General features: G+C 45.9%; 1 protein-coding gene across 5 annotated transcripts in view; it reads left to right on the plus strand.

Moving 5' to 3' along the window:
- The first annotated feature begins 16,735 nt into the window (after positions 1-16,735).
- CACNA2D4 (calcium voltage-gated channel auxiliary subunit alpha2delta 4) overlaps positions 16,736-26,830 on the plus strand; it is a 374,858-nt gene continuing 364,763 nt past the window's right edge. The window contains exon 1 of one of the 5 annotated variants that reach the window (XM_073621593.1): positions 16,736-17,093. In XM_073621593.1, coding sequence (XP_073477694.1) covers positions 17,011-17,093 — 83 coding nt within the window. In that variant the 5' untranslated portion in view covers positions 16,736-17,010. The remainder of the gene's footprint in view (positions 17,094-26,830) is intronic. The other 4 variants (XM_073621591.1, XM_073621594.1, XM_073621592.1 and 1 more) reach the window with 4 other exon arrangements.

Raw genomic sequence — 26,830 nt, forward strand, 5'->3', positions numbered from 1 at the left:
GGTGGTACTCCGATCAGAGGGCCGGTCCAGGGCGTCCTTTACTTACAAAATGACCTCAGTCTTCAGGATGAAGAATGCTTGGTGTCCTGGTGGAAAGGAATTACTGCAGAGGACAGCTCTGGAGAGGAGCAGAGTATTGCAGCCAAAGCTTATTATTAAGTAGAACTATAGGCAAAACTTTGTTCTTCATTTTGGATAAAGCAAGGGAGGGTTACAACTCCTGTAAGGTTTATTTTTGCAGTCTTTGTCCCATTAGGGAGATTTCTCTTCACTCCTTGTCCGATAGCCAGACAGGTTGTGAGAGGAAATCCCTGCAAATTAAGGGAATCTCTTGGGGACCCCCAGGTAACCAGAACCATTGGTTGGTGTCCCCATTGGAAGATTTCCCCTCTATTTCTTTTTTGGGGACAACCCAAAATATGGGACTTTTTACTTTCACTTTCAATGAAAATGGTAAACAGGACAAATAGAGAGGATGAATCTCCTTAATGGGGACACAGACGGCAATAAAAACTGACAGGCATTCTAATTCATCTCTCCTCTATCCAAAACAAAACAAAAAAAAGTTTTGCCTTTTGTTATACTTTAAACACCTTCTTGGGGAGTATATAAAAATCTTGGGGTTTGAAGTCGGAACTCCTGATCTCCATGTTTGTTCTGGCTCAGTGACACCCTATAGATATTTTTTTTTCTTTTCTGACCTTTCTGAAAATGCTCTTTGCCTGGTTGTCTCTTACTTCAATCAAAACCCTGATGGTGGTGGGATTGCACCAAAAAAGGCAGCGGTTACAAATAATGTACGGTAGCTGCAGTAACCCATAGCAGCCAATCAGAATTTACTGAAACTGCATAACTACCTGATGGATTCTGATTGGCTGCTACAGGTTCTACACATCCTTACTCTTATTTCTTTGCTATAAGCATTTTAACTAATAAAATGCACCCAGAAGATTTGTATTTTATAGAGAGAAATAAAAAAAAATGTCTTGTTCCTCCCCTCAATTATTACACTAATATATTTGTTAAATAAAACCTGTTTTCATTACATACAGTGCCTTGAGAAAGTATTCATACCCCTTGAAATTTTCCACATTGTGTCATGTTCAACCAAAAACGTAAATGTAGTTTATTGGGATTTTATGTGATAGACCAACAAAAAATGACACATAATTGTGAAGTGAAAGGAAAATAATAAATGGTTTTCAAAAGTTTTTACAAATAAATACGTGAAAAGTTTGTCGTGCATTTGTATTCAGCCCCCCTGAGTCAGCTGGAAGTCTTTTTGGGGATGTCTCTACCAGCTTTGCACATCTAGAGTGACATTTTTGCCCATTCTTCTTTGCAAAATAGCTGAAGTTCTGTCAGATTTGATGGAGAGTGTCTGTGAACAGCAATTTTCAAGTCTTGCCACAGATTCTCAGTTGGATTTAGGTCTGGACTTTGACTGGGCCATTCTATGAATATGCTTTGATCTAAACCATTCCATTTTAGCTCTGGCTGTATGTTTAGGGTCGTTGTCCTGCTGGAAGGTTAACCTCCACCCCAATCTCAGGTCTTTTGCAGACTCTAATGCCGCGTACACATGACTGGATTTCTCGTCAGAAAAAGATATGACGGCTTTTCCGATGGGATTCCACTCAAGTTTGCCTTGCATACACACGGTCACGCAAAAGTTCGCTGAAATTAGGACCGTCAAGAACGCGGTGACGTACAACACTACGACGAGCTGAGAAAATGACTTTCAATGCTTCTGAGCATGCGTCGAATTGTTTCCGAGCATGCGTAGGGATTTTGCGCGTCGGAATTGCCACAGACGATCACATTTTCAGATAGGAACTTTTCCCGACCGAAAAATTGAGAGCATGCTCTGAATCTTTTGCTGGCTGGAATTCTGCCAGCAAAAGACCGACGGAGCATACACACGGTCGCATTTTCTGTCGAAAAACTCTCATCGGTCTTTTGCGGGCCGAAATTCCGACCGTGTGTATGCGGCATAACAGGTTTTCTTCTAAGATTGCCCTGTATTTGGCTCCATTCATCTTCCTACAAACTCAGCTTCCCTGTCCCTGCTGTAGAAAAGCCACAACATGATGCTGCCATCACCATGTTTCACGGTGGGGATGGTGTGTTCAGGGTGATTTGCAGTTTTCTGCCACACATAGCATTTTGCTTTTAGGCCAAAAAGTTCCATTTTAGTCTCATCTGACCAGAGCACCTTCTTCCACTTGTTTGCTGTGTCCCCCACATGGCTTCTTGCAAACTGCAAACTTCTTATAGTTTTCTTTAATCAATTACTTTCTTCTTGCCACTCTTCCATAAAGGTCAGATTTGTGGAGTGCACAACTAATAGTTTTCCTGTGGACAGATTCTCCCACCAGAGCTGTGGATTTCTACAGCTCCTCCAGAGTTCCCATGGGCCTCTTGGCTGCTTCTCTGATTACTGCTCTCCTTGCTCGGCCTGCTTAGGCGGACAGTCATGTCTTTGCAGTTGTGTCATACTCTGTTTTCAGATGATGGATTGAACAGTGCTCCGTGAGATGCTCAAAGCTTGGTATATTTTTTTTAAAACCTAACCCTGCTTTAAACTTCTCCACAATTTTATCCCTGACCTGTCTGGTGTGTTCCTTGGCCTTCATGATGCTGTTTGTTCACTAAGGTTCTTTAACAAACCTCTGAGGGCTTCACAGAACAGCTGTATTTATACTGAGATTAAATTACACACATGTGGACTCTATTTACTAATTGGGTGACTTCTGAAGGCAATCGGTTCCACTGGATTTTAGTTAGGGGTATCAGAATAAAGGGGGCTGAATACAAATACACGCAACACTTTTCACATATTTATTTGTAAACAATTATGAAAAACATTTATAATTTCCCCCCTCACCTTTCAGGACAGCTACTTGAGAGATAATTGGCTCTGCCCTCTACAGGAAACACAAATCAGATACAATTTAAAAGGCCCCTCCCTTTCCTCTGACCCTCAGTTGTTTTGTGTTTCCAGACCCTCCAGGAGCACCAACACGTTTTTTATTTTTCCTGGGTCTGGTAACTGTGGTTGGTGGACCCCCTTCTCCGGTTTCATCCAGGATTGGTTGTGCCCAAGTCCTGGGTGATAGTTCCGGGCCTGTCCGCCTTTTGAGATGGACGGCGCCGTCTCCCCCCCCCCCCCCCAGGGAAGAGGCTGGTCCCGAAAACAGCTTTTTACTATCTGGCAGAAGGGTTCCCTTTGTTTGGGGTTACTTGCCTACCTGTGGTGAGTGGCAACTCCCCCCCTTTTACATTTTTTTCCCCATCTCTGCTGTGGGAGCTGTGTCTGCCTCGTGCTTCACCGCGGTGTACCAAGATGGCATCGGAAGACTTCCGGTGGCGCGGCAAGATGGCGCCAGAACCGGAAGTCACAAGACGCACTTCCGGACGCCGTTATTTATATAGAAGCACGGCATGGATACACTGAGGACATGCTGCTTGGGGGAACAGCCTGCTGAACGTCGGATAGACGCATAGCGGCGCAGCAGCACTCTACTCTACGGCCATTTTCCACTTGCTTCATGGAGCTTGAGGACAGGTCCGAGGATGGAGCACCCACTCGTATTGAACCAGCAGCAGCATCCGGGTCCCATACTGCCCCCAATGTCTTATATGAAGGACTAGACCCATAGCTCAAGAGCTTTCATCTTCTGCTAAATCCCTTCCTTTGTTAGTCTCTGAGACCATTAGTTCATGCAATACTTCTGATCTGGAAGAAGGTGAGATCCAGTTTCTTCATCTGATGAGGAATCTGCATCAGAGGAGGATACGGGTAGCTCATCTAAATATCTTTTTCCAGTTGAAGATATTGACGAACTACTAAAGTCAATATATACCTCGGAGCAGATTGAGATGCCACAGCAAGCCCAATCTGTACAGGATAAAATATATAGGGGTCTACAGGGGCGGAAATCAAAAGCTTTTCCAGTACACCAGTCACTTAGGGACATGATTCTTTCTGAGTGGAGAGAACCTGAAAAAGGTTGTTCCAGTCCAGGGGACACAAAAGAAGATTTCCTTTTCAGTCTGAGTTTGAGGAGGTTTTCTTTAAGTGTCCTAGATTAGTGCCCCTATGCCCCTATGTCGCATAGAAAGGCTGACTCATTGCTATGTAAGGCCTGGGATGCTTCAGCCTTTTCTTTAGGTCTGGCGGAAGCATCCACCTGTGTGGCTAGGAATTTAGACGTATGGGTTCAGCATCTGGATGATCTTCTTTCATCCGACACCCCCAAAGAAGAGATTAGGCAGTCTCTCCCACTCATTGCCAAGTCAGTTGCCTTCTTAGCTGATGCAGCAGCAGATTCAGTGAAATCTGCAGCCAGGGCTTCTGCTCTCATTAATTCAGCTAGGTGAGCTATCTCGCTTAAATCTTGGGAGGTGGTAGGTTAATTGGATCCTGTCTAAATTGTCCCTAGTATGTATGAATGTGAATTAGGGACCTTAGATTGTAAGCTCCTTGAGGGTAGGGACTGATGTGAATGTACTATGTATATGTAAAGCGCTGCGTAAATTGACGGCGCTATATAAGTACCTAAAATAAATAAAAAATAAATAAATCTTACCTCCAAGAATAAACTCTGCGGCATTCCCTTTGAAGGCAAGCTCTTATTCGGTTCCTCCTTAGAGGAGGTCCTAGCTCGTTCCTCTGAAAAGAGTAAACAGTTTCCTTCTTCCCAAAGGGATAAACCACAGAATAAGAGGCCTTTTCGTGGCTTCCAAAACAAATCTAATTTTAAAGCCAACAGGCAACAGGCAAAGAAGAAATGGTCTTTTCACAAAGACAAGCAAAAAGCGGGGGCTCTCTTTGCTCCTTCAGCCCCATCCAAAAATCTCCAGTGACGCCAGGATAGGGTAGGAGGAAGGTTATCCCATTTCATCAAGGAATGGGCAGAGATTTCCGACGATTCCTTTATTCTTCAAACATTGAAAAGTGGTCACAGGTTGGAATTCAAAAATCCCCCCCCCCCCCCCCCCCCAGGCGGCAAGCCATGATATATCTGATTTCTGTGTGGGAAACAGAGAGAGTTATTTCTCCTGTTCCGGAAAATCAGAAATTCCGGAGATTTTATTCTCATGTCTTTCTGGTCAAGAGAGCTTCCGGTGGCTTTCGTATGGTCATAAATGTAAGCGTCCTGAACAAATACATATGCCCCGTACACACGGTCGGATTTTCCGATGGAAAATGTCCGATCGGAGCTTGTTGTCGGAAATTCCGACCGTGTGTGGGCTCCATCGGACATTTTCCATCGGATTTTCCGACACACAAAGTTGGAGAGCAGGAGATAAAATTTTCCGACAACAAAATCCGTTGTCGGAAATTCCGATCGTGTGTACACAAATCCAACGGACAAAGTGCCACGCATGCTCAGAATAAATAAAGAGATGAAAGCTATTGGCCACTGCCCCGTTTATAGTCCCGACGTACATGTTTTACGTCACCGCGTTTAAAACGATCAGATTTTCCGACAACTTTGTGTGACCGTGTGTATGCAAGACAAGTTTGAGCCAACATCCGTCGGAAAAAATCCTAGGATTTTGTTGTCGGAATGTCCGAACAAAGTCCGACTGTGTGTACGGGGCATCCGTATGGAGACCCAATATTCTGTAAAGAATCTGTTGTTACCAGGGGTTTTCATGGTTACCCTGGATCTTCAGGATGCTTGTCTTCATGTACCAATCTGCCAGAGTCACCAAAGGTTCCTCAGGTTTGGGGTTCTCATGGGAAACGAGCCAAGTCACTGGCGGTTCAATGCCCTTCCTTTTGGTCTCTCGACAGCACCCAGAATTTTTACAAAAATCATGGCCGAAGTCATGTTTTTGTTTTTTGTTTTTTTCGGATTCAAAGTATATCGATCATCCCATATCTAAACGATTTTTTTTTTATTTTTGCTTGAGACAGAGTCCCTTGTTCAGGATCTGCCGTTGGTTTTGTGGACCTTTCAGAAATTGGGGTGGAAAGTCAACCAGCAGAAGTCTTGCCTGGTGCCCTCCCAGATCATACTTTTCCTGGGTTATCTTTTAGACTCTGTTGTCCAAACGATTTTTCTTCCTGAATAGAAGATTTTGAAGATTCTTCTCTATCCGTGCAGGCCTTCAGGTTGCTCCCTCAGACCTCCCTTCGGCGGATCATGCAGTTGCTGGGATTGATGACTGCGGCCATTCCAGGGGTGCCTTGGACCCAATTACACTCCAGACCCTTCAGGCTTTTCTTTTACTCCATTGGGATTGCAAGAAAAACTCTCTAGATCAGCTGGTACAGCTGCCAGGAGAGAATTTTCTCTATCTCTTCTGGTGGGAGCAACAAGAACATCTGCAGGGAGGGAAGAATTGGGCACAACATTCCCCGGTAAAAATTACCACAGACACCAGTCTGTGAGGTTGGGGTGCTCACTCACAGGACAGGCAGGCCAAGGGAGCCTGGTTGCCAGAGGAGGCAGGCCACTCCTCGAATTTTAGAGAACTTCTAGCTGTGGGGAAAGCACTTGTGTCTTTGGAAGAGATGGACTATTCAAAAGACCTATTAATTTTCTCAGACAATGCCACAACAGTGGCGTACCTAAAGAAGCAAGGGGGCACTCGCTCAAAGTCGCTTCTGTCATTAACACAGCAGATTTTGTCCTGGGCGGAGATCAATGTCACCTCAGTCAGGGCAGTCCATATCAGGGGGTCAGAAAATGTGCTGGCGGACTATTTAAGCAGGGTGAGCATCAGTTCCAGCGGTTGGGAACTACATCAAGGCACGTTCTGGGAAGTAGTGCTAAGATGGGGTCTTCCCACAGTAGATCTTTTTGCCTCCAGTCTCAACATAAATCTGCCGGTGTTCTCTCTGGAGAGAGAGACAGAGTCCTTGGGTATGGATGCTTTCTCCTTCCCGTGGGATTTCACTCTGGCTTACGCCTTCCCTCTTTTTCCCCTCTTACCTCTAGTAGTTTGGAAAATTATTCAGGACAGGGCAGAAGTTGTTCTGATTGCCCCCTGGTGGCCCAGGAGAAGTTGGTTCTCCTCTCTGAAGGCCCTCTCTGTGAATCCTCCCTGACCCCTACCAGTTTGGAAGGATCTGCTCTATCAGGGACCGGTGTTGCATCCAAACCCTCAGACCTTCCAATTGACGGCCTGGAAGCTGAGCGGCGCATCCTACAGTTAAGGGGGTGTTCAGAGAGGGTTATTCAAACTGTCCTGGACAGCCGTAAATTGGTCACGAAAAGTATCTATGGGAAAATTTGGAAAACTTTTATTTCCTGGCAAAAGAAAACTGGGGGAGTGAAAAGGGGGCTCTCTCTCAGCACCCTTAGGGTTCAGATTGCTGCCCTATCTTTGTTTTCAGAGGGAAGACTAGCGGAGTATCCTTTAGTCAGGAGGTTCCTTTCAGCCAGATCTAGACATGCTCCCAGGGTAATCAAACATATTCCTCCCTGGGATCTGTCGCTAGTGTTAAATGCACTAACAAGAGCTCCTTTTGAGCCTTTGCATGAGGCTTCCCTGAAAATTATTTCCTTGAAGATTTCCTTCCTTTTAGCTTTACGTCGGGGAGAAGGATTTCTGTTCTACAGTCTCTTTCCTGTAAAGACCCCTTCCTGAGGAATCTAGAGGACAGGGTAGGGAATAGACCTGATCCTTTCTATTTACCCAAAGTTTCTTCCAACTTTCATAGGTCCCAGGAGATAGTCCTTCTGAGTTTCTGCACCTCTCCCAAGGATGCGGAGGAGGAAAGGTGTAATCTTTTAGACGTAAAGAGATGTCTTTTGCTTTATCTAGAAAAGTCCAGTGGTTTTAAGAGTTCCTCCCAATTGTTGGTTTTGTTCAGTGGCCCCAAGAAGGGGTCCAAAGCATCTAAAAGTTCTATTGCTAGGTGGATTAGGGGAGCTATCTGTGAGGCATACATGTGTCATGTCGCACCTCTCCTTCTAAAATTAGGACCCATTCAACGAGATCCATGGCCACATCATGGGCAGAAAGAGCGGGGGCTTCATGGGAAGAAATTTCTAAAGCTGCCGTCTGGTCCTCCTCTCATGCATTTGTCAAACATTGTAGAGTACGAATGCTTTAAAGCCAGGACCTCTCCTTTGGTAGGAAAGTGCTTCAGGCTGTCGTCCCTCCCTAAGGTATAGAATCTTGCTTATCCTCTCAAGTAGCTGTCCTGGAAGGTGAGGGGGGGAAAACCCCTGTTAGACTTACCGGTAACAGTATTTCCTGGAACGTTCCAGGACAGCGTCTATATTCCCACCCTATTCTATTTTTTCACTGGTCGAACTTGTTTACCTGGTGGTGGTGTTTTTTATATGATTTTCTGTAAAATCCCAATAAAATACATTTACGTAATTGGTTGTAACATGACAAAATGTGGAAAATTTTAAGGGGTATGAATACTTTTTCAAGTCACTGTAGATTTTTTTTGACTCAAAAAAAATGTCATTGCTGGTCTCTGTGCTTTTCTATTCAATGCAGGGAGATCATGGCTAAGTAACTCCCACATTTAATGCTGAGCCTCCATAATTGAAAGAACTGAAATCTGAAGAATGAAAGGGGTGATCCAGGGGCAGTATGGCTGGGGAAGAAAGAGCTAGATGATGCTGGACATCTATCTTCCAGCCAGAAAATGAGGCAGGCTCCATCTGACTTGTTGCAGCTTCTAATGTACATTGTAAAAAGCTTACAGTGTGCAGTAAAATCAGAGTGAGCAATTTCAGTACAGGAGAGGAGCTTGCATCATTGTGCAAGACTGAAGGGAAGACTGAAGTTCTGATTTAAAGCTGAATTCCAAGTATGGCTTTTATTGGAGTTACATTTGTGCAGCTTGGGCCAATTCAAGTATGCATTCGCCATACCTGTGGGATCGCTGTGGAAGTTGAAAATCGCTGTAGTAGTTGCTGCTACCTTTCGGGTCCCATGCTGAACAGGTGCCATGGTGCACAGTGAACACAGGGGGTCACCTGCTCGGCATGGGCCCCATTTACAGACTACCTTTTATTTTTTTCAATTAATGCAGTTTTCTGATTGGACAAAGAGTAGAGGCAGGGCGGTGATGTCATGATCATCACCTCGTCCAATCAGAGAGTGTTTTGCATTTATTTAGAAAAATGCAAGGCACCCATGCTGAGCAAGCGGCCTCCTGTGTTCATTATGCAGCACCCAGGACCCAGGGTTGCCAACCTCCCACAGAATTTTCTACTGACAAAACATGGAAAATTTACTGACGGAACACATTTTTTTTGCTGACAACCTGAAAAATGACAGAACTCCTATTGAAAACTAACACAACATGATATGGAAACACTGGCAATACCCATAACAAGTAATTTGCCCGATTTACACTTTAATGCCCCGTACACACGGTTGGACTTTGTTCGGACATTCCGACAACAAAATCCTAGGATTTTTTCCAACGGATGTTGGCACAAACATGTCTTGCATACACACGGTCACACAAAGTTGTTGGAAAATCCGATCGTTCTAAATGCGGTGACGTAAAACACGTACGTCGGGACTATAAACGGGGCAGTGGCCAATAGCTTTCATCTCTTTATTTATTCTGAGCATGCGTGGCACTTTGTCCATCGGATTTGTGTACACACGATCGGAATTGTCGGAAAATTTTATATCCTGCTCTCAAACTTTGTGTGTCGGAAAATCCGATGGAAAATGTGTGATGGAGCCTACACAGTCGGAATTTCCGACAACAAGGTCCTATCACACATTTTCCGTCGGAAAATCCGACCGTGTGTACGGGGCATAAGTCAACACAGCATGACAAATTATCAGCCCCTATTATTAACTGACAGTTGTAGAAAAAAAATCAGATTTTTACAAACTATCCATAAATTTACTAGCGGTTGGCAACCTTGCCAGGATCTGAAAGATATTGGGGACCGCTATAGTAGCAATGACTACTACAGCAATTTTCAGCTTCCATAGGGATCCCACAGGTGTGGCTGGACCTGTGTAACTGCTGCTCCCTCCTTGTACAGGTTGACTGGTCTTGTCTCCGCCCCTCTTGTAGTTTTCTGCAGGCAGTTTGTAGAAGTTGGGGCCTGCTGGGCCCCTCCCACAGCTCTGCTCATGTACAGCCCAGTGATGATGTCATTGATACTTTTACAAGGTGATATCTGGGTTCGCAAAGGTGAACAGAAAGTGCATTTCCATCCTTTTGGCTATTGAGGAATATACTTAAATATTTTTTTTTTGTGTTACTGGTGTTCATCTATAACTGTTGAAATAGCTTATTGATAGAGATAGATGTCTAAGCAGGGGGTGTACACTGTGTGATTTAAGTTGCACCTGCTCTATCTATATTTATATCTATTTGTCCTAGATTAGAAGAACGCAGAGTCCAGCCCTGATCCATCATCCATTACTCCAACTGGGTTACAGTAGACCAATTCTTGCTGAGACTTGTGTCTCTAGTAACCAAGCAGGAAATGCTGAGACTTGTAGTTTCATAGCAGCAGGAAAATACTAATATTCTGACTGGGTTCTGCAGGTACACGGGGCACTGCAGTGTGTTTTCAAGGTGTTTTGTAGCAACATTCAAATCGCAATGCTCAGCTGTGAAGCTGACCTTAAAAACAGGAGGGATCTTTGGGGTAACAATTTGAGGGTACTGGTTATTACATTGCAGCTAAAACCTTTTTTATTTTGAATAAAGAAATGAAGGCTTGCAACCCCAGTTAGGTTTCTACTAGTGTTACACCGATGCCAATACCGGTATCGGTGCAGATACTGGGCATTTTCACGAGCACTCGTACTTGTGCAAATGCTCCAATACCTAAAATGGATACCTTTGTGGTGAGATTTGAGCCAATGCAAAATGAATGGCCTCAAACTGCACTGCAAAGGATCGCATGTGGTTCCCCCACCGCTCCTGTGTGAACCCAGGCTTGTCATAGTGACTTCAGCCTGCGTTCACACAGGATGGGTCTGGGAAACCGCATATGATTCAGACAGGAATCGCACAGCATTCCTGTACAAATCGCATGTTATTCTTTGCAGTGCGATTTGAGCCCATTTGTTTTGTATGGGCTCAAATCGCACTGCAAATGTATCGGTACCCAGTATCGGCGAGTACTTGACCGAAAGTATCAGTACACGTCGCCAAAAATAAAAAAAACGGATTGGTGCAACTCTAGTTTTTACAGCTGTCTGTGTCCCCTCTGGGCAGATTTGTAGATAAATAGAATAAATACCGTGCTCTAAAATAAACAGACAAAAAAATGTGGAGCAGCAGCTAACATATGCAATACAACCATATGTACCATGAAATTAAACAATAGCTGCGCTAAAAAATGAACATGGTGTGTGAGAAAATCGTCACATTAATAACAATATGGTGGAAAGTGAATGAAATAAAAAATTAATATAACATGCACAAAAAGCAAAAAAAAAGGGAAAAAGAAGGGTCAAATAAAGTGATAAACAGAGAAGGCAAAAATGGCATAAAAGTCCAAACAGCCAGCCGATAGCTGGGTTCAGAATGAGAAAGTGCAGTCTTCCATCACCAATGAATGTGAATCACCAGAATAAATGCACGCTTACCAGAGGCAAGCAAGGGTGAGCTTGCGGCTATAAACCCAGCCAGGGCCTTTCCTTAGGGTATCAGGAATACACATTCCCAGAGAACACTGATCCAGGATCGGCACACCGTTCAATTAAGTGGAAGGGACCCTCAAGTATCGTGTCATCAAAGCATGAAAGAAAATGGACTTCCCATAGTGTGATATCATATGAATAGATGAATAGTAAAAAAGAGTAATGCTCTGTACACACGGTCGGACATTGATAGGACATTCCGACAACAAAATCCATGGATTTTTTCCGACGGATGTTGGCTCAAACTTGTCTTGCATACACACGGTCACACAAAGTTGTCGGAAAATCCGATCGTTCTGAACGCGGTGGCGTAAAACACGTACGTCAGGACTATAAACAGGGCAGTAGCCAATAGCTTTCGTCTCTTAATTCATTCTGAGCATGCGTGGCACTTTATGCGTCGGATTTGTGTACACACGATCGGAATTTCCGACAACAAGGTCCTTTCACACATTTTCCGTTGGAAAATCCGACCGTGTGTACAGGGCATAACACTTACAAGCATAGATAAAAATCAATCACAAGTAGCCGGCCGGCTTGCGAGCACCCGTAACACTCTGGGAACCACACGCGGTACGTCAGTGCGTCCTGTCCACCCAACGCGCGTTTTGTCATACGATGACGTCGTCTGGGCAGATTTACCCACAGTATATTCCCAGGAACTAATATTCAGGGATAATCCAGCATTTTTTGTTGAGGGGACACCGCAAAACAAAAAAAAAAAAAACAAAAGAAAAAACAAAACAAAACAAAAAAAAGTGGTTTAACCACTTGCCTACTGGGCACTTAAACCCCCCTCCAGCCCAGATCAATTTTCAGCTTTCAGTGCTCTCACAATTTGAATGACAATTACTTAATCATGTAATACTGTACCCAAATTATTTTTTGTCCTTTTTTTCATACAAATAGAGCTTTCTTTTGGTGGTATTTGATCACCTCTGGGTTTTTTTTATTTTTTGCGCTATAAATGAAAAAAGACCGAAAATTTTGAAAAAAATACGAATTTTTCTTTGTTTCTGTGATAAAATGTTGCAAATTATTAATTTTTCTTCATAAATTTTGGCCACAATTTATACTGCTACATATCTTTGGTAAAAATAACCCAATTTAGTGGATATTATTTGGTCTTTGTGAAAGTTAGAGAGTCTACAAGCTGTGGTGCAAATCATAAGAAATTGATGTACTGACGGCCTATCTCATTTCCTGCGACCTGAACAAGTCCGGAAAGTACAAATACCCTCCAAATGACCCCTTTTTTGAAAGTAGACATTCCAAGGTATTTAGTAAGATGCATGATGAGGATGAGGTTCTTGATGTTGTCATTTTTTTCCCACAGTTATTTGCAAAATGAAGATTTTTTTTTGTTTTTTTTTTTCCACAAAATTGTCATTGTAATAGGTTATTTCTCTCACATGGCAAGTGTATACCACAAATAACGCCCCAAAATACATTCTGCTACTCCTCCCGAGTATGGCGATACCACATGTGTGGGACTTTTTTCACAGCCTAGCCACATAGAGAGGCCCAACATGCAGGGAGCACCATCAGGTGTTCTAGGAGCATAAATTACACATCTAACTTATTGACTACCTATTACACGTTTGAAGGCCCTGGAGCACCAGGACAATGACACGTGACACTGATGTGGCACTAATGACAGATGGCACTAATACATGGCACTGATGGCACGTAAAACTGATGTGGCACTGATGACAGATGGCACTAATACGTGGCACTGATGACATGTGGCACTGATAACATGTGACACTGATGTGGCACAGATGACAGATGGCACTAATACGTGGCACTGACACGTGACACTGATATGGCACTGATGACAGATGGCACCGATACGTGGCACTGATGACACGTGACACTGATAACAGCTGGCACGTGACACTGACAGGTGGCACTGATGACAGATGGCACTGGGGACAGATGGCACTGACAGGTGGCACTGGGGATAGGTGGCACTGGGGACAGTTGGCACTGGGGACAGATGGCACTGATAGGTGGCACTGGGGACAGGTTTCACTGAGGACAGATGGCACTGATATGTACTGTGGGCACTGTGTTTTATATAGTGTTCGCTCACAGATCTGCAGCACAGGTCGCTCTCCCTCCTCACACGTGGTCTTTGTGTGAGGAGGGAGAGACAGCAATGAGAGATGATCTCATATGTTTACACTTGAGATCATCTCTCATTGGACACGCCGATCGAGTGCTAAATGGCTGCTGTGATTGGCCATTTACCATGATCTGTGGCTGTGTCCAAGGGACATGGCCATCACAGATTTTCCCCGATGCACGCCCGCGGCGGCGCACGGGGAAGGAGTAAACAAGAGGACGTACAGGGACACCCTCCCGGCAATTGAGCGCCGCGCTGTAGCCGTCTTTCGGCTATAGCGCTAGATTGATGCCTCCCCAGCACTATGGCCCCTCTACACCCCAGATATCCCCCCAACACTCTGACCCCTCTACATCCCAGATATCTCCCCAGCACTCTGACCCCTCTACACCCCGGATATCCCCCCAGCACTCTGACCCCTCTACATCCCAGATATCCCCCCAGCACTCTGACCCCTCTACACCCCAGATATCCCCCCAGCACTCTGACCCCTCTACACCCCAGATATCCCCCCTAGCACTCTGACCCCTCTACACCCTACATATCCCCCCAGCAGTCTGACCCCTCTACACCCCAGATATCCCTGCAGCACTGTGACCCCTCTGCACCCTAAATATCCCCCCCCCAGCGCTGTTACCATATAACATAAGATACCCCTTGTATTGTGACCCCACTACATCCCTGATACCCCCCTATACTGTGGCCTCTCTACATCCCTGATACCTCTAGCACCATAGCCACCCAAGTATTGCTACCCCCTATACACCCCAGATCCCTCCTCAGCATTGTTTTCCCCCATACACCCTTGATATCCCCCAGCACCATTATTCCATCCATGTAGTACCCCTTTTCCAGTGGAGATACAGTGCATGTAAACTTTTGACTATGTGCCCACCTCCAGCACTGGACTCACCTGTATCAATCAAGCAGGCAGAAGGAGGGGCGGAGGAGGGAGCATCCCTCTGGGCATTCCAAGCCCTTCGGTGCAAACAGTGCTGGACAGCTGGGCTCACCATGACACCATCCACAATGCTACTTCCGCAGGCGGGCTCTCAGTGCTGCCGACTCCCACTCCAGCTCCCACCCTGCAGCCTCCAAGTCTCGAGCTTTCAAGCTGCACAGGGCAGAGTCAGAACATCACTGGCGCTCCGGCCCTGCCCCTCCCTGCTGGCTGTGAAATAATAAGTATCGTTCTGCACAGCATGGCGCACCACTGCCAGCCTGCCTCCCGTGTGTATCCATTACTCTCAGTGCCATCATGGGGCCCCCAATTTCGGGGCAGCGTGGGCTCAAGGACCAGCTGCTTTGGGGAAAATGCAGGGGTCCCCCATGCAGCTGGGGCCCCTGGGCAGTGCCCAGGTGTGCCCACTCATTAAGACAGCCCTGGCAACAGGACCCCAAAGTAAGAGCGGACGAAGGTGGAAGCGCAGGGGGCCCTCTGACTGGAGGACACCATATGACAGGTAAGTCTGCCATATTGTACTAATATGCTGTACATACTAGTACATTATGACATAACCCAACTGGGGGGGGGGCTTAAAAAAAAATATAGCTAACTGTTCAGCATCTTCATTCTACAGATCAGATACAAATAGCTGTCATTTCTTCTGGGGGACATGCATAGAGTCATCTAACTAAAGGCACGATATTTATTCTATTTTTGTACAGAGTAGAGAGGGATTAGAACCCCTGTCAGGTTTTTGTTGTGCTGTGTTAGGGAGATTCACTATCTATCTTTGTCCTATTTACCTGTGCCAATCACCTTCCCAAGAAAAAAAAAAAACCTCTCTAGCAATACACATGAAACTGAGCATGTTTTGTGTGCCCCTGAGGCTCTTTTCTATCAGCAGATGGATTGGGGACAGTAAAAGAAGGGGAGGATCAGAGAAGACATGATCAAATAGACTTTTTTTGTTAGGGTGATTCACCCTCTCTTTATTCTGTTTATCTTTATCACTAAAAGTAAAATAAAATCCCAAATTGTCCCCAGAACAGGAATAATAGTATCAATATGGATAAGTCAATGGATAAGACTTTAGGAGTAGCGGGTGCTGCAGCAATAGCCAGCTGGAACGGGAGACATCACAGATCAAATGCACATATTCGCCAGCACACCACGCATCGTCAGTCACGTCCAAATCTTTATTGAAGAACGATCACAGAAGACATAGTGCAATGTTTTGGAGCCATGCAGGATCTCATCACATGTCTTCTGTGATCATTCTTCAATAAAGATTTGGATGTAATTGAGGATCTATGGTGTGCTGGTGAATATGTGCATCAGAACAGGAAAAGGGGACAAGTTCTGGTCACATCCAGGGATTCCCTCACTTTGGAAGGACTTCCTGGCACTTCCTGCTGTGTCTCTAGGACAGGAAGTGAAAGGAAATCTCCCCAATGGGGCACAGATGACAAAAATATACCAAACAGGGATTAGAACAACCCTTACTCTATCCAAAATGAAAATAAAAAGTTGTATATTTAATTCGACTTTAAAGAACATATACAATCCAAAACCTTTTGGATACAGAAGGGAAGGGTTTTTTTTTTCCTCATTTGTGTCCCATTGGGGGTGATTTTCTTTCACTTCCTGTCCCCTTTGACAGTCACCAATAGAACAGGTGTCCCCAGTAAGATTTTTTTTAGTCTCAATGAAAGGGGTTTTCTCCATTCCACATTCCAACCTAAAAAACAAAAAAAGTAGATACATTGAGATCCGAAACAATATATTATCCAAGTAACCTGGAAGTGTGATAAATCCAGAGGTGTGATTGTGGGATGTGCAGAGAGGAATAGTACAATGCAGGGAAGAATGGTGGATGAAGAAAATAACAATAATAATAATAACAATAAACAGAAACATTGTAGATGAATAGAGTTCAGCTGAGAAGGATGACATATAAAGTAATACAATGTCACACAGAGTACAGAGGAGCAGTGCTGTGTATAGAGTGATGATGATAATACAATGTTTTATACAGAAGAAGCGAGGAGCAGTCCTGTGTAGAATGTCGCACACACATAGCAGAGCGCAGTACATTTGAGGTGAAGTGACAGGATGTGATCCTCCAGAGCGCAGACTTCCAGTATTCTGCTGTGCCGGCGGGAGGGGGGGCGGCCTCAAGCTGTGATTGGTCGCCTGTAATCCGGGATCGGATCGTGCGGAGATAATCTGCGATCAGAGAGGGATCGGCAGAAGAGGAGCTGCCCGGAGAAGTCGGGGTGTTCAGTGTCGCCCCCTCATGGCGTGAATCTGCGGGGGGAGCACCATGTGGGGGAGCTGGGCTCTTCTCTACATTCTCCTGCCCGGCTGTGCGGGGCCCGGGGCCCCTTCCACCATCCCGCCTGACACGTGAGTCTCCTTTCTGCTACTTACCGTACTCCGACTGTCTCTCCGGACCCAGGAGAACCTACCTACTCCCATAAGTACTGTCCCTACCTACTCTCCGCTACAATAAGTACTTTCCCTTCGGAACTCAGGAGCGCATATCTGCTTTCTTCTCCCATAAGTACTGTCCCTCCGGACCCAGGAGAACCTACCTACTCCCTATAATACCATAAGTACTGTCCCTCCAGACCCAGGAGAACCTACCTACTCCCTAGTACTATAAGTACTGTCCCTCCAGACCCAGGAGAACCTACCTACTCCCTCATACCATAAGTACTGTCCCTCCAGACCCAGGAGCGCGTATCTACCCCCAACTACCATAAGTACTGTCCCTCCAGACCCAAGAGCCCCTACCTACTCCCTCATACCATAAGTACTGTCCCTCCAGACCCAGGAGAACCTACCTACTCCCTAGTACTATAAGTACTGTCCCTCCAGACCCAGGAGCCCCTATCTACTCCCTCATACCATAAGTAGTGTCCCTCCGACCCAGGCGCCCCTACCTACTCCCTGGTACCATAAGTACTTTCCCTCCAGACCCAGGAGAACCTACCTACTCCCTAGTACCATAAGTACTGTCCCTCCAGGCCCAGTAGCACATATCTACCCCCAACTACCGTAAGTACTGTCCCTCCAGACCCAGGAGCCCCTACCTACTACCATAAGTACTGTCCCTCCAGACCCAGGAGCCCCTACCTACTCCCTCGTACCATAAGTACTATCCCTCTAGATTCAGGAGCATGTATCTACCCCCAACTACCATAAGTACTGTCCCTCCAGACCCAGGAGCCCCTACCTACTCCCTCATACCACAAGTACTGTCCCTCCTGACCCAGAAGCACCCATCTACCCCAACTACCATAAGTGCTGTCCCTCCAGGCCCAGGAGCACCTATCTACCCCCACCTGCCAGAAGTACCACTGCTCCACAGAAGCCCCTACCTACCCCCCTACCACCAGAAGTACTGCCCTTCCAGACTCAGGAGTCCCTATCAACTCCCTTCTATCATAAGTACTGCCCCTCAGCATTAGCCTCTACCTAAACTCTACTATCATAACTACTGCCCCTCTGGACCTAGGAACACCTACCTACCCCCTTCTACAGCAATGACTGCCACTTCGGACCCAAGAAATCCTACCTACCCATTACTACCATAAATTACTGCCCTTCCAAACCCAGGAGCCCTTACCTCTCCATACTACCTGTTCTACCTTTTTGGACCCAGGAGCCCCTACCTACCCCCCCCACTACCTTAATTACTGCCCTTCTAAACTCAGGAGCCCCTAGCTACCCCCTACCTACTATAAGAACTGCCCCTCGGGATCCAGGATTCCTTTAACTACTCCCTACATTCATAAGTACTGTCCCTGTGTACCCAGAAGCCTTAACCTACCTCCTGTTATCATACCTACTGCCCCTCTGGATCCAGGAACACCTACCTACCCTCTACTACAGCAATAACTGCCACTTCACACCCAGAATCCCCTACCTACTCCCTGCTACCATGATTTCTGCATCATGATCCAGCAGCCCCTACGTACCTCTTACTACCATAAATACTGCCCCTCTGGACTCAGGAGCACCTACCTACCCCCAGCTTAATCATTCTGCAAATCCTATCTACCCTTACCATTACTCCTGCAGACCCTGGACCCCTTACCTACCTACTATTATAGCAATTACCGTACTGCCCTTCCAGACCCAGGAGCCCTTCCTGCCTGCTACTATAGTAATTACTGACCCTACTTACCTCCTACCACCATCTTACCATCACCACCATTGCTGCCACTCTGCACCCAGGAGCTCCTGACTATCCCCTACTATAATGTTACTGCCCCAACAGACTCAAGGAAACCCAGGAGAACCTACCTGCCCCATACTACCATAACTCTTGTCCCTCCAGATCCAAGAGTCCTACTTACCCCTACCACAACAATTACCACTCCAGACCTAGGAGCTCCTATCCCCTACTATCATAATTAGTGCCACTGTTGACCCAGAAGCTTTAACTAATGGCAATACCTTTGCTGGAGTATTGCCCCAATCACTGTTCACCAGACCTAGGAACTCCTATCTACTCCTTTCTCTGAAACTACCTCGCCACATGACCTGTGAGTTGCTTTTCTGCTACTCCCAAATTTTACCCAAATTTCACTCAACACTGGAGTCACTGGCCCTTCTATACTGAATGTTTGTCCACCTACCTACTCTAACTATATACACTACTATTATCTACCCACCAGAATTTACTTGTTGCTTTCGCCTGCCCTACCTATCTAACCTATCTGATGGTACCTATTGTGCTTCGGTTGCTATGTATACAGTAGGCACTGCTAGGCAGTAACAACATAAAATGTCACCATCCTATCAGGCTTAGTTAATGTTTGGTATATTTGGATACAAAGTTTGTATTTCTTTTTTTCTTTTTCCTGAAATATATCTGTTGGTAAATCAGGAAAGTAGTACCCTGTCCACCCCCCTACTGTCTGGTGTATCCACATACCTCTACTGTCCAGTGCCACCTACTACCCACATTACCTATCTGCTGTGCTAACTGCCCTTTTTACAATTCTACACCACCCTGACTTCTAGAGCCTTAGCCTGTGCCTATCCTCCCTGGCAGAAATTTATCCCACTACTAGCCAACAGCTTCTAACACCTACCCGTCTGCTGTGCCAGTTGTCGGCCATCCAGTCTTCTGGCTACCTAGCTCTCCAAACCTGTCTCCTCAACCCACTTACCTACCCCTTCTAGGGCAGGCTGGACAACCCAAAGTCACTCAGGTTTTATAAAACTACAATTTCGTACTACCAAAAGCTGACTTATATGTTTTATAAAAGGTATCAGTGTTGCGATGATACAGCTCCAGAAACAAGTTACATATTATCTGTTATATCAATTTCCTTATAGTAGCAGAAGGATTTACTGTTTGGTGATTTACTGTTCAGTTCACCTAGAGCTTATATTTCAGTGGTTTGAGGATGCTGAAAAGTAAAAACGCCTGATTGTCTCTTCTGTTTCAAGGGGACTATTGGATCAGATCCCTGTGTGTTCTGGGGTCTGCACACCTGCTGTGCCCATTATGAGGGGTTCCCACCATCCCTGTGCTGAATTCCCAGGTCTGTACACCTGCTGCGCCCATTATGAGGGGTTCCCAACATCCTTGTGCTGAGATCCTGGGTCTGCACACCCGCTGTGCCCATTATGAGGCGGTCCCACTATGCCTGTGGTGAGATCCTGGGTCTGCACACCTGCTGTGCCCATTATGAGGGGTTCCCACAATCTGAGCTGGATTTATATTCATTTTAAAGGATGATCTGGAATACACAAAGGTAGTCCATAACCTTCAAAACTCCCAGGTGGACAGGAACAAAGCTGGCAATTATGGCAGGAAGCTCTCACTGTTGGAGCCAGGGGCTGACCCTTCCCACAAGGCTCCATCTATCCTTAAAGCGTAGTTCCACCCAAAAATGGAACTTCCGCTTTAAGTACTAGTGACCACCTGACATGCCACATTTGGCATGTCATTTTTTTGGAGGGGAGGGAGCAGGTACCCTGTTTTTACAGGCACCCAGCTCCCACTTTCTCCCCTGGCGCTATGGCACTGGAAGGAAGATCTCTCCCCCCTCCCTCCCTGCAATCTTCTGGGGCACATCACAGGTCCCAGACGATTGCCCGGCCATTCACAGTGCGGCTCGCGCATGCGCAGTGCGCGCCCGGCTAGGAAGCCACAGCTGGGCGCCCACAGTAAGAATGCTGGCGCCGCAGAGAGGAGCGAGGCTTCCTGCACCTGCATCGTTGGACAGGTGAGTGTCTGATTATTAAAAGTCAGTTGCTACACTCTTTTTGTAGCGGCTGCCTTTAAATGGGTGGAACTCCGCTTTAAAGTGGTTGTTAACCTTCATTTTTAATTTTTATTATTTTTTTTAAGTAGAACTACAGGTAAAACCTTTTTTTTTTTTTCATTTTGGATAGAGCAAAGGAAGGTTATAACTGCTGTCAGATATTTTTCTCGATGTCCCATAGGGGAGATTTTTCCCTTCACTTCCTATCCCATAGCCAAACAGGAGCTTTCAAATTAAGAGAATTCCTTGGGGACCCCCAGGTCTCCTAACCTAGTGTCCAGATTGGAAGATTTCCCCTCTATTATTCTTCTGGGGACAACCCAAAAAGCAAAAAAAAAAACCAGAAAATTGTATCCTACTTACCGTAATTTTCTTTTCCTGGTGCCATACATATGATAGTAGCCCCACCTACTTCTACCCACAGGACCAGTGCATAGCTATAAAAAGTTACCACCCACACAACAGCCCATTCCCTGTACATCGCTAGGAATGAACTGGGTGGGTTCGGAATGCTGACATGGATATGCACCAGGAAAAGAAAATTATGGTAAGTAGGATACAATTTTCTGTTTTCCTGGTGCCTCCATGGTAGCATTCATAGGATAGATCAATAACTAGCTATCAGGGTGGGAAGCTTCAGCAAATTATATCATAACAAAGTGAGTAAGCTACTGGCTTCCTGCCAAAGACAGGTGTAGTGAGGACTACTAAGCCCATCAGTAGTGTTGAAAGAATGTGCCATAATAGAACTGGATTGGCTCCCCTGCCTGCCATGTTGGCTGACATCTCACTATGAGATAGGCAAACAAATGCCCACAGGCGTTTGATGCCATGACAACAGCAAGGCTGTGAACTTCCTGCAGCTCGAAGAGCTTCCCCAATAATTCTTATACGAAAAAGGGTGAATGTCTGCCTGGTTTAAAAAAATAAGTAAAATTAAGCACCATCCGCAATACCCTCCCCATCTGCACCAACATTCAAATCCCCAGGACAGGCCCCGGGACTGCACCCCCTTCAAGGGGACAGGCCCCCAAAGCCTGCCCCAAAATTGACAGCTCAGACGGACAGCACCCAAATGCTGCTGCAACAAGTGCGGTAATCTGGCTACAATCACTCCAAGCCCCTGGTAGGACACAGGGAAAGTGAGGATAGAAGCCTAGGTGGCAGCCTTGCCAATCTGTTAAACCATAGTCTGTAGCCAAAATCTCAGGATGCACTCACAGATTAGAGTGCATCTTGTCAGTACAGGATGGAACCTGAAACCTAGAACCCTGAATCCTAGACCATGGAGTTGGTTGATGGTCTGCTGAGACGACTTGACACGATGGAGCTAGAAATCAAAGCATCAGTACAGGATCCATCTTGAAATACGAAAGAGGAAAGTAAAGGCTGAGAGATAAACTTTCCACCCCGACCACATCCAACCAAGAGACGGAAACTTCCTTTGGGTGAACTGGATTCAGATCAAGGAACTGAATAAAGATGTCCTGTTTGAGTAGACAGATGGAAACTAACCAGTGAAAAATGGAGAACTGGTTTTTAATAACCTTGTCTTATGTTAAACTTGTGATAGGTTCCATGTCAGACAATGTCGCCAGCCTTGAACAGTCACCTCCCCAAGTGAAGGCTATGAGTAAACTACTTTATATCCCACAAGGTCACATGGGCAGCAATATTAAAGCGGAGTTCCACCTACTTAAGAGTCATCAGCTACAAAAAGTGTAGCTGCTGACCTTTAATAATCAGACACTCACCTGTCCCATGGTCCAGCGATGCGGGCGCACAAACCCTCGCTCCTCTCCCCCTCCTCTCCGTGGCGCCGGCATTCTAACTGTGGACGCCTGGCTGTGGCTTCACAGCCGGGCGTGCCCTGCGCATGTGCGAGACACGTGCGGTGAATGGCCGGGCAATCTTTCTGGACCTGTGACGTGTCCTAGAAGATTGCAGGGAGGGGGGAGAGGTGAACTTCCTTCCGGCACCAGGAGAGGAAGTGGGAGCTGGGTGCCTGTAAGAACTGGGTACCCGCTCCAACCACACCCCCCCCCCAAAGAAAATGACATGCCAAATGTAGCATGTCAGGGTGTCACCAGCACTTAAAGTGGAAGTTCTATTTTTGGGTGGAACTCCGCTTTAAGAGCCAAATGCTAACCTAGGCCCAGCTGCAGGAGAGGACTTGTCCAGCGAAGAAACTTTCTGGGAGCAAGTCCTGAGGCTTACACCAATATAATCAATCACCACATGTGTAGCAATAGATTCCAGGCTTCTTCTACAAAGTGGGGATCCAGATCACTCCTGATACAAACAGCTTGAATCTAAGACTAGAGTGTGTAAAGTTATTAATGAGAACAAGCACTCTGTCCTGAGCTGTGAGTAGGGCCATCCAGACATTCACACAAGGTGAGTCAGTTCCAGCGACAATGTCTGAACCTATCCAAATTCCTGGAATATTTGGAGGACCATGTCAGGTTGCTTGATAGAGCCTGCACCAATAATTCTCCATCTAAGGATCTCTCTATGAAAATATTTCAAGAAGGCATTGAGGCTAATACTAGGTCCAGCATCCTAATACATGAGGTGCTGGCCAAGGAGCAGGATCCCAGAATGGTAGTGCATAGGTCCAAAAGCAAGGCACAGAAATTGCTTAAAGTGGATGTAAACCCGAATTTATTTTTTTTCATGTCATAATGTAAAGTATATGATTTCCTATCATTTGAGCCCACAAAGAGTTAATCCAGCTCTGAGCAATCCTCTTTTATTGTTCAGTGAGATAAATCTTGACAAACAGAGAAAAACTTTGTCAAATCCTCCCCCTTGCTGTGAGTGACAGGTGATTTACATATCTCGTGCACTAGCCTAAGAGACATGCATTATTTTTTAATTCCCTCCCCCACTCCTTTCTTCAGCAGCTCTGCAAGGATTGGCTGTTCCACACCTCAGCATGATTTGGCATCCTGAAGTCATGTGGTTACTTTCCTGTCTTTTCACTGGATGTTAGAGATCATAGCAGAAGTTCAGTGTAAGAAATACACAGAGAAAATGCATATTGACAAGGGGAGTGTAGAGGTGGGCGGGGAGTCTGACATCACGACTCCACCCACCGAGCTCCAGACAACAGACCCACCCACAGAATCTGCAGTTTTTCAGCTCTCATAACAGACAGAGGGGAGACATTTGACAGGTAAAGATACACGCAGGAGGCATGTATATCCTTATAGATAACCCCTATGGCAGTAGTTTAGAAAGGATGACATTGGGTTTACATCCACTTTAAGGGATGGGAACATTATCTTTGATGCCTGCCAAGCCAGAAAGTGTCCCAGGGGAAGGGAGGCAATGCTAAGTATGTTTTTTTCTATGGAAAACTTGCATTTGAACCCAGCCCTCTAAGGCTATGTTTCCACTATTGTTTCCACTTGTGACTCCAATGTCGCGCGATTCAGAGTGCGACCTCGAGTGCAGCCCCGATCCAAACAGTCTCTGGATCAAATTGTTATCAAAGTAGTACTGGAACCTTTTCAAAGTCGCTGCAGCTCTAAATCGCATAGATTGGAACGGGTACCATTGAAATCAATGGGCTGTGACTTGTCATGCTAATTTGTGTCCAAAGTCACACTAGTGGAAATTGAGCCTAAAGCTTTAGGATGCAGATAATGCCACCATGGTCTTTTGGATAGTAAACTGTTTTCCACCACAATTGGGGCAGAAACACCTTGACCCAGAAAACCTTCAGAGGATATGCAGAGACCACAATTGGAGAAAAGACGCTTAATAACAATTAGGAGAAAAAGACCTTTCAATTCTTCCGCTAGTAATGACAAGTGTTTAACTTCATCTTCATCTCTAATGCTGTTAACCTGGACTGTCTCAAAGAGAACTCGTCCCTGGAAAGCAATGCAGGCTACTTCTTCCGACTGAGGAAATGCTGTAGCAAGTTTCTTACCTAGAGCCTGCTCTGGGTTCTTACCTTGTCCCTCTGGTTCTTCTCCATTCATGGTAAACTTACCTACCTTAAAGAAAATGGCCAACAAAAGCAAAGCTTTAGGCTGAACCTAAAGTACCAGCTTTCCTCTCTGTTCTTTCTTGCCAGCAGTTGGCCTGCCCTCTGCTGAGGGAGGCTTTATGCAGTTGGTAGCAACAGTATTGGAATGCAGCTTGAGGTATTCTCAATACCTTGGGTATGGTAACTTCACCCAGGCCCACAGATATCCTTTGTAGCTATGAACAGTGGGCCAGGATTCACAGCAGTTCCTTGCGGCTAAGCATAATGGACTGGAGAGCTTTTGTCTGCCTTTTTAAGGTGGTCCTGACACACTCTTCAGGCCATAGTGTTGGCGTTTGCATTATGGAAGAGAATTTTCTATACCTTGGATTGGATTTCTGGTGCTCTTCTCACACATATTCCTGTCAGTGGGACAGGCTAGGCTCCTTAGCCAAGGGAGAGGTCAGTTAGCACCTAAATGCACTCTGTTAGCAGCAAATGCCTACCTGTTCTGATGACCCTTACCTATAGAAACGGTGTGGATCTTTGTTATGCAGTGAGCTCATAGTGCAGGGCAGCTGGAACACTGACAATTAGTCAGGTATAATAACAATGTCACACTGAGACATGAGTAAGGGCATATCTATTCACTACGCAGCAGGAAATGGCTCTTGATGCAGGGTTTGCGGCTATGGGCGTGCTGGCATGCAATCCTAGTGTGTGAATGCCCTATCTGTAAGCTGCTGGGTCTTTAACCCCACGTTCCCTAACTCTTCTGCCTGCCTCCCACTCCTGTCAAACTTCTCACCTTGCCCGCTTCCAAGATGGCTTCCAGGTAGTCTTGCCCCACTCCGAGATGGCCACTGGGGGAGTTTTTGGCCAAGCCAAAGATGGCCCCATGTGAGCTCTATCCACTTCACCTGTTCAGCATAATGCATTATTCTCTTGAATGTAGACACTTAGCTTTCTCTGCCACAATTGCCACTAGAATGCATACTGGAACACAGTGCAGCTGCAGCCCATCCGAGAGATGTAACACACAACTTATGAGGCCATTCACAGGTAAATTAAAAAAAATGAGAAAACATACTTATCTTGAAAATGCGGTGTCACAGTTAAATGGATTCACTCATTTCTGGGAGGCAGGCTCCAGACATGGGCAGCTCTTTTGAGGAACATAGCCCTGGCTGCACTGTTGGATGTGGGGCTAGTTGGCACCCAATATTTTACCCCAAAAGAACCACAGAAGGGGCTCCCTGCCTTATTAGAGCATTTAGCGTCCCAAAATCAGGGACTACGCTTACAGGAGAGGCTGAACCTGTACGGAAAACCACCAAAGGTGGCAGGTAAGGATTTCTTCTCTTCAGTTCCATGAGGACAAAAAAGGTAATGGGCTGTTGTGTGGGTGTTAACTTTTTATAGCTATGCTCTAGTCCTGTGGGTGGAAGTATCATATCATATCATATGTATGCTGCCATGGAGGCACCAGGAAATAGTTTTGCCTTTAGTTATGCTTTGAATTCAAATAAGTTATACTTACTTGCTCTCTGCAATGGTATTGCACAGAGTGGCTTCTTGCCGCCTCCTCTGGGTTCCCTCGCCGCTGCCATACACTCCTCTTCTTTTGCATGTGCCCCCACAGCAAGTTGTGTGCTATGGGGGCACACATGCGGAAGTGCTCCTGAGCTGGGCTGTGTGCCTCCATAGACACACAGCATGGCTCAGCCACAACCCCCCCGGTCCCTCTGCTATTAGTGCAGTCTGTGAGAGCAGGAATAAGGGAGAGCCAAGCCAGGATCGGCTTTGATCAGCTGTTCATGATAGTAACATGAAAGCAATGACATGACATCACTCCCGGTTTACTTGGAAACAATTGG

The sequence above is a fragment of the Aquarana catesbeiana genome, linkage group LG03, assembly GCF_042186555.1.
Source record: "Aquarana catesbeiana isolate 2022-GZ linkage group LG03, ASM4218655v1, whole genome shotgun sequence".
Lineage (NCBI taxonomy): Eukaryota > Metazoa > Chordata > Amphibia > Anura > Ranidae > Aquarana > Aquarana catesbeiana.